The sequence below is a fragment of the Branchiostoma belcheri genome, unplaced genomic scaffold (assembly GCF_001625305.1).
Source record: "Branchiostoma belcheri isolate BF01 breed outbred unplaced genomic scaffold, Haploidv18h27 scaffold77, whole genome shotgun sequence".
Taxonomy (NCBI): Eukaryota; Metazoa; Chordata; class Leptocardii; order Amphioxiformes; family Branchiostomatidae; genus Branchiostoma; species Branchiostoma belcheri.
Window position 1 is genome coordinate 601,415 of NW_017804431.1, and position 8,392 is coordinate 609,806.

The window sequence follows — 8,392 nt, forward strand, 5'->3', positions numbered from 1 at the left end:
CTCTCTCTCTCCCTCTCTCTCTTGACCCCCAAACACGCTCCGAACATTCCTAACTTGCTCCAGAACGGTTGGCCGGTGTTTTGCCGGACTTAGGGCTAAAAAGCTGCCAACAATATTAATTATAACAGCTGTACCCGTCAAATGTTTAAAGTTGAAACTTTTGATCCTACACCACCTAGAGCTTTCAACCAGTCACTCTAGTCTTCCTCAGTAGACTGACCCAGTGTAAGTTGGTTTCTCTGATGTGTGACGTCAACCTGTCGAATCAAAGCTCTAGGTGAGAGACCTTTACTATGCTGTACAAAAAGTTTTATATTAAAAACTTTAACCACAAACACAGATGTATTTTTATGACAGTTCCCGTAAAAAATTTACAGACAACGAGACTTTGGCGGAAGTGTTGTCGCTGAAAGACGAGATGGCAAATCTGACCAATCAGGAGGCCGGAAGGACTCACGTGTTCCTTGAGGGGAGGAGGGAAGTCTGTAGGCGGGTACGAGTAGTATACTATTTTTACTTTTTAATTGATTTTTACAAAAATAATGCAATTTTTACCAAAAAAAAAGGTATACGGGCACCCCTTTGGCCAATGGATACTGCCTTGTCACCGTATGACCTGCTGGAAGACTAGTAGACGAGACCTGACGGGCGTATGGCGTAGAGAATTGTATTAAAATTCATCTTTCTATTAATTATGCGCTTTGGTCATCCTGTATTAAAAAAAACCTATCTCAAATTACATTTTTAACATCACAAAGAAACGAGAAGAAGTCGAACCTCTGTAGTGTAGTTTAACAGCTTCATGTACTACTAACATGTATATAGTACCTTTTCATCTGTTTACCTGTACGTCGCCCCATAGGGCATGAATGTACAATAGATGTTATTATTACTGTTGTTTGTTTATTTGTAGTTGTTTATTTGTTTATTTGTTTATCTATTTTGTTTACAGCGAGAGTGTAACCTTGGGAACGTGATCACGGACGCCATGGTGCGCCAGAACCTGAAGAACCCGGATGAAGCGAAGTGGGCTGACGTCAGCATGGCCGTGTGGAATGCTGGGGGTATCAGGGCGCCTATCCCCTTCAGACCTCCGGACGGTAAGGCTCTTGTTGTGGCAAATTAGCTATCAACTGCCGTAATCCGAGCAAAATGGCACGGGAATACATAAAAATGTCCATTTCAAATGATGGAACACTTTGCCTGATGGCGTTAAATGCGCTAGTGAGTGTAGGTTTCGGCAGGAGCTCGTGATGTATATCAACGAGTCTAATTGATTAACCGTGATGTAAATACTAGATGTTAGCCTTTATGTAGTTTGTATGTCCTTGTTCTATGTTTTTACGGTCCAGGAAGATTAGCTGTGTATTCGTGTATTTGTGTACGACAGCTAATGGACTGAATAAAGTATCCAAGTATCCAAATGACCAGCAACTTTTAAAACACGATTCACGTCAGTGGTCAGTGTTCTGACGATGTTTCAAAAGAACAAGACACGAGTTTTGCTTGGACAGTCCTCTGGCGCACGAACAAAATACACTTAGTCAAGCCAAACTTCTGAGCGGGTGCAGGACACAGTCTGTAGGACACAGCCTGTGTTGTGTCCCGAACCATGCTCTGGCGTTAGAGTTAGGGTTTCCATGGCCAGAGGACGTCATTCATAAAATTACTTCCTGTGACATTACTTTTGCCAAGAAGGTTATGTTTTCGTTGGCTTTCGTGTGTCTAGCGTGTTATGTGATAGCCCGAGAAGGCTAAGATAGACTGTCTTCATATTTGGTAGGTGGATAGGTCTTAATGAGACCTCGAAATTATTAAGTTCTTGGGCTCCCTGGTGACTTATTAGGAGATGGGATTTTCGTTTATTTACTAGTATTTGAAATTGTACTTAAATTTGGTAAAGCATAACATAAGTTCAATTACTTCCTGAATTCCTCAATGGATAGCAAGATTACTTTACAATGAAAAAAAAAAGATGAAAGAAATAAAATTACCCACTCTGTGCCATTGTGTCTTCACAGGTATCATCAGCACCGCTGACGTGCTGACGGTTCTGCCGTTTCAAAACACCATCGACATCATCGTCATTTCCGGCGACATCCTGTTTGAGATGTTCGAACATTCCGTGTCATCCATGCCGAGTGCCGGCCGGTTCCTACAAGTCTCAGGTAGCGTGATGTTACTTGCACATTCATGTTACACCTAGGGAAAATGTTTGTGTTTCCTGTTTCAGTCCTGAAAAATATAACATCGGTAGGTAGAGATTATCTTTTTTTCTTTCTATTTTTTCAGACTTCGGTGATATCTATATAGTGCTCCAACTATACAATACAGTTTAACTGTTAAACTTGCATTAGACATTTATTTTCAATGTTAATGTTAGAAAAGTAATAATAGAATGATAAATGCTGCGATTTTTTCTCCCGTCTTGTCAAGGAATCCTTGTTGTTTTTCTACATGGGAAGTCTAACTTAGTGAAGTGACCACAAGTTCACATTTAGGAACCGGGTCTGAAATAACACTTAGTAGGACACAAGCCAAGTGCCTACGATTTGTTTCCAAAACATTTGATAAATACTAAAGGAATAATACAAGTGTTAAATACTGCCAATTCTCTTGTCCCATCTTGTTCAGGAATCCTGGTGACGTACGATATCAGCCAGCCTGTGGGACAACGCGTGGCGAGGCTGGAGGCCCGATGCTCCGAGTGCGCCATACCGCAGTACGAGCCCGTGGAGAGGGGGCGGCGATACAAGCTGTTGATAAACGCGTTCATGGTCGGCGGGGGCGACGGCTACAGCATGCTCGCTGAGAACATACCGGACTCAGATCGGGAACAAATCGGTAAGGCCAAAGCTATTTTTATGTTTACCGAAGGAAACATATTGTTTTTACTCCATTTCTTCTTCCTCTTCTTCTTCTTCTGTTCCAAACACTAACCTTTGACCTGGCCAATGGCCTCTTTTGTTGGCGTCTGTCACCATGGTAACTGGTGTTGGGTTACATAATGTGGCAATTTCATAGTAGGCATTTAGACTCCTGTCACCATACACATGTATGTGAATGTGTTTGAGTAAGAATTAACAGAGCAGACCATATCCGAAGGTAAACATTATGCATTTGCTTTGCAAATGTTACTTTTCTAGTTATTTTTTATTTCACAAAACCAACTAATCATGCAGAATGTGGGACTATTCATTATCCACTGCCTTCAAAGAAGAAGTCGAACCCCATAATAGCTAGCGTAGTAGTAGAAGTAGAAGTTTTTCCAGACAGTTCTTATCTGTCTCCTGTTACTGTATTGCAATGAGTATTATACTTGATTGTAAAAGAAATTAGCCTTCGAGCATGATTTTGCAAATAAAGTTTCTTTATTTTGTCAGGAAGTCTATGCCGTCCTCCGCCACAGCTTCATTTTCAAATCAAATCATTTATTTAAAATCTTTATCCAAAAAAAAACTTTGCACATTAAACTTGCATATTATAGGTATCATTTCTTGTTTAACAAGGTTTATGTCGTCAAAATTTGAAAATGTAGGAATGTTTTTTTTGGCCCGACTAGTTTTTTTCGCCATATCGCATTAGATTTGGAGTCTGCGAAGGATGTCATCCATAAAATTATACTTGCTGTGGCCTTTAGTTAAAATTACTATATATAGTAGATAGTATATACCGCCCTCCGTCTCATTTGTTGGAATAAAAAACACAGTGAATGAATTCGAATACATTGCAGAAATGTCCTACCTGGCACAAAATTCTGTAGTATGCACTCAGTTGATGTACACATTTGATAATTTCTTAATGTTACAATGCGGATTTTAAAATGTCGTTCATTTTTACTACAGGATATCTCGACTCGGAAATGCTGTTAGACTACCTGAAAGATGCAAGCCCCATCACCACGGGACTGGAGAGACGCATAACGATTTTGAATGGTACTGCACCCTACCCAACGTCCAACCCCGAGCCCAGCACTTCGCTTGGCCCCGCATCAAATGCCCCACCCCACTCCACACCACTCCCTGTGTTGTTGTTGTGTTCGATACTTGCAGTATTCCCTGCCTTATTGTGTCCATAGAATTAGAGTATTGTTTTGCGTGTGTGTATTTCCGTGTGTGTATATTGTGTCCCACAAAATACTCAAGAATGCCTTGTTGGATTGAGATGCTATTTGGTATGTGCGTCGGTGAAGGTTACACATCCAGGTAATACGATACGCCAAAAAGTTTAAAAGCAGTTACTCAAGCAACTGGATATGATTTTGGAAACGGTACACAAAACTAGTTGTGCTTATAAACCTGCTGAAACGTCTGACCGTTTCCAAAATCATATCAAGTTGCTTGACTAACTGTTTTTTTGGCGTATTTGGTATGTGAGTATGTGTTATGAGATAGAAGAAGTCCAATGTCGAGGAGAATTTTGGTGATTGTGTTGGTTTTATCCATGGTACTGCAACGAAGCTTTCGGTCTTTGTAACTTTCGTGCTGAACATGATGTTGTCTTAATGTTGGTTGGCAGCCTTTCCTGTTAGGGAAAATGGTGTAAATTTGGGCCCTTTAGCAGCTTGTTTTTGAAATACAGAGGTATTTAAATACAGATAAAAATCATGTCACCAACTGATTTTCACAATTTTATTACCTATAGGTATCTCAGAGAAGTAGTCAAATACACAATTAATAAGGGAATGCTACCATTTTGTGTTTTGCATGATAGGACTTCAATATATATAACATACGTAATCTATGGCAGGGGGAATATCAACAGATACTAATAATGGAAATAGGGGCCTAACACGCTTTTAAACTAGTACAGGATTTTGGTGTAAGTTAGGGATGAATGTTAGTTTGTATGGTTTAAATAAATATACATAGTGATAAAAAGTTATGATAGAATTCTGGATAAGACTTCTAGTAATTCTGAAATATATGTAATTTGAGTAGAGAAGATCATGACTTTAAATCGATAATGAAAATTATAACTTTATTTTCATAATTAATGAGACAAAAGTAAACCACAGAATATAGAAAAATATTTTACGGATGAATGAGTTACCCTAAATGTTTCGATAGTTGTAAAAACAGACGCTACAATATTATCAAGTATAGTTTGGATGTAAATATTTGTCAACATAGAATTTTAAATGTTTCTTTTTGACGACATTCTTCGCATTGCTCATGATATCAAATTTTAAAATGTGTGTCTTTCAATTAATTTGTGCAATAAGAATGTAGAGGAGGCAAATTAGAGCTTTTGATTATAAGAATCAGTTATAATAAAATGCTTTTGTTGCAGTGGTATTTCGTTCGATTGTGTTTCATAGTTCATTCTGGAAAGTTACTAATCCGTTAGTCTACCACGTTTTTACGATTGAATAATTTTTTCAAATAAATAAAGAAATGAGATGAATAATAAGGTCTCCGTGTGCCTAACTCATAATAACTATGCAATACATAGATACACTACACAAGCTTAATAGTTTTTTTTTATATATTAAAACATCAAAAACATTAAGAAAAACATAGAAGATGGCATCGAACTGAAGTTCCATGGACCTTATATTAACGGCGCCATCTACACAAAATGATTAAACAGAGATATGGTAATTACATGGACAAATAAATAAGTATACAAAATCGAAACAAGCTAATTGAGGTTTTAAATTAGTAAATGAAATTCAACGCAAATCCCAACCCCTATCCCTGATAGGACAAGAGTAGTATCGCCATATGCTTCGACAATTTTGGTGAATCAGAATCATGTTTGGGGTATTTACAGATCAGTTTTCAGATCGTGTTGAATTTATACATGTTCTAAAGTCATGTTAATCCTCCTTCCTTCTGTCTTTTTTCTCACGGAAAGCGAGTGATAAAAACTGTTGCTTGAATAGTTTATTATCAAGAGACTGTCGTGTTCTAATTCTATGCATCAATTTGTTTGAAAATTAAGATTTGCTTTTGCCCGAGAAATATTAAAAGGGCCTGCATGCCCTTTTAAGCAATGCGTAATCAGGCCCTTTTTAGTCTTTGTAATCCGTAGGCCGCCTCCCCAAAAATCAACGTAATAGTACATTAGCCTCAAAGCGTAAAGTCGTAATCAGCTCTGAGACTTTAACGTAATTCGCAATTGGCGGAGAAAATTGTGCGTAGTTCGAAATCACTACCCCCCCCCCTCCAATACAGGCCCTTACCATTGTGAACCAAATGCGTATTTTCATCCTGGTGTTTACCTTTGCCAACGCAGAAGGAAAGCATTACTTTGTTCAGTTTCTTCTTCTTCTTCCTCCTCTTCTTCTTATCCAGGCAAATAAAGTCAATGACCTGCACCAGACGTATGTCACCATGTTAGCTGGTGCTGTAGCAGACACCCTGTGGCGCCGGATTGCTTAAACGTATTAAATGTATTATATTACCAACCATACAACAATTCACTTGGTGAATTTTTCTGTTTTTCATGACTTTTTTTTACAAGCTTCATGCAGAGAGGTACGTGATTAGCCGTCCATTAGGACTTGCAGTCATCGAACGCTTTTGAAACATCGACAATCGACATCTTCCATTAGGACTTGCAGTCATCGAACGCTTTTGAAACATCGACAATCGACATCTTCCTGAGAAAAGATATCAATCAATCAATCAATCAAATGGTTTATTTTCAACCGACTTCGGAGCACCAGGCTGAATTTCGCCAATTGTAACATTCATTTAAAAACATTATACATTATAAAATCGTTAATGGTACATGAAAAAGAGCGTCTTACTTTAAAAACGTGAGGTGTACAAGTACAATAATGAAGACGTGACATAAAAGGCAACGTTTGTCAACAGTGTGCTTGGGTTTCATTTAGTATTTAATATTCTATTCATTGACGGTACTGCACTATTACTGTATCAAGTGGTACGAGAGATCGGCAAGGTCAGTGCTTTTGCCTTTCGTAGATTGCGCCCATGCGTCTCTGCGCGGGTGACATCGACTGGCAATTTTCTGTGGGTGCATCCTCATGAGATAATCTGCCTCACACTCACTCTTGTCTGCCGTTCCCTGGTATTACCTACATTAGTGGGACGTAGAAAGACACACACAATTGATGGCCTCCCGAGCTCCATCATTTCCTTTCCACCGACTGAGTTACCCTGCCGGATTTTCCCAAATCCTATCTGACATCCTTTATTGTAGCTTACATAACGATGTTATCTCTGTAATGTGTGCGGCCGCAGAATAAAGCTAACGTTAGCCAATATCCGTAATTTCCCCCCGGGCAAGTCGCAAACAGGCTGACCTGCTTCTGTCGGCAGCAAATCATGGATCACCCTAAGACTCGAAATTAGGTTTTCCTATTGTACAAGCATTGTCAAATAATTATGCTGATTTTAAAAAGTTGAAAGCTTGTAAATATATACGTCTATGATGTTGAAAACTTGATAAAATTCTTCAGGTAAATTAGTTTTTTTTTTTTCGGTCTCTGTAAACTGCGATAAACCAATAAAGTCTATTGTATCATATCGTATTGTGTCTCCTCGAAAATTAATGTGTTTCAAGTGAGCATGCACTGTCCCAACCTGTTTTTGGGGGAAGTATGTATGACTTGAACTTTATTTTCCTTACCTCCTGAATCCCAGGAAAGTTATAATTGCAGAGTAGACAAGAAATTAACTTTAACCTTTGCCAAGAAGCTTGTGTTTTCGTGGGCGTTCGTCTGAGTGTCTGTAAACTTGATAACTCGAGAAGGCTTAAATGGATTGAAATGATAGATTGGCTTTCTTTGTTTGTTGAAATAAGGCTGTCTTTTGGCGGAGAATATGATCAACTGATGCACTATTTGCATAATCAGGAGGAATAATCTTTACTTTGTCAGTCATAAAGATTAACACCATTTGGCGAAGGTATGAGGTCATGAAACTCGTATTGTCCCAGCATTGGCTCGAAAATAAATTTGTGCCAAAGTGAGCATGTACTGTCCCAGCCTGTTTTTTTTGGAAAGTATGTTTGACTTAAACTTTATTTTGCTTATGTTCGGACTACCAGGAAAGTTATAATTGCAGGGTAGACAAGAAATTTGGGCGGCTTTTCTGGAGCCAAAAGCCGGCACGAATACCTATCAACAAAAGAAGGGCTGGCATTCTGATGTTTTTTTTTTCTATTGTCTCAAAAATGTCCTAAAGTGTCTTTTTAGTTGTCCCGGCCTATACAGTAATTCCTGATTTTTTCACTGTACTTTTATGTTTACTGTTTTCAATGTTACTTTTGTACAGTGAACTTATCAATACAGTTAACAAATAATTCCTGGACTTTCTTTTTCCTGCACCTAGCACCACAGTGAACATATAGTTCCAGAAACATGTCCATTTTTTCCAGACTGTGACATTTTGCTACCGTAAACATAAACTGAATTAAA

At 38.5% G+C, this 8,392-nt stretch overlaps 1 protein-coding gene across 1 annotated transcript in view; it reads left to right on the forward strand.

Annotated features, from left to right (window-relative positions):
• Positions 1-5,351, forward strand: part of LOC109485633 (5'-nucleotidase-like) — a 12,737-nt gene extending 7,386 nt beyond the window's left edge. The window contains exons 9-13 of the mRNA XM_019789324.1: positions 378-493; positions 953-1,100; positions 2,022-2,168; positions 2,635-2,844; positions 3,846-5,351. Of these exons, the coding sequence (XP_019644883.1) occupies positions 378-493; positions 953-1,100; positions 2,022-2,168; positions 2,635-2,844; positions 3,846-4,078 (854 nt within the window). The 3' untranslated portion in view covers positions 4,079-5,351. The remainder of the gene's footprint in view (positions 1-377; positions 494-952; positions 1,101-2,021; positions 2,169-2,634; positions 2,845-3,845) is intronic.
• The last annotated feature ends 3,041 nt before the right edge of the window (positions 5,352-8,392 follow it).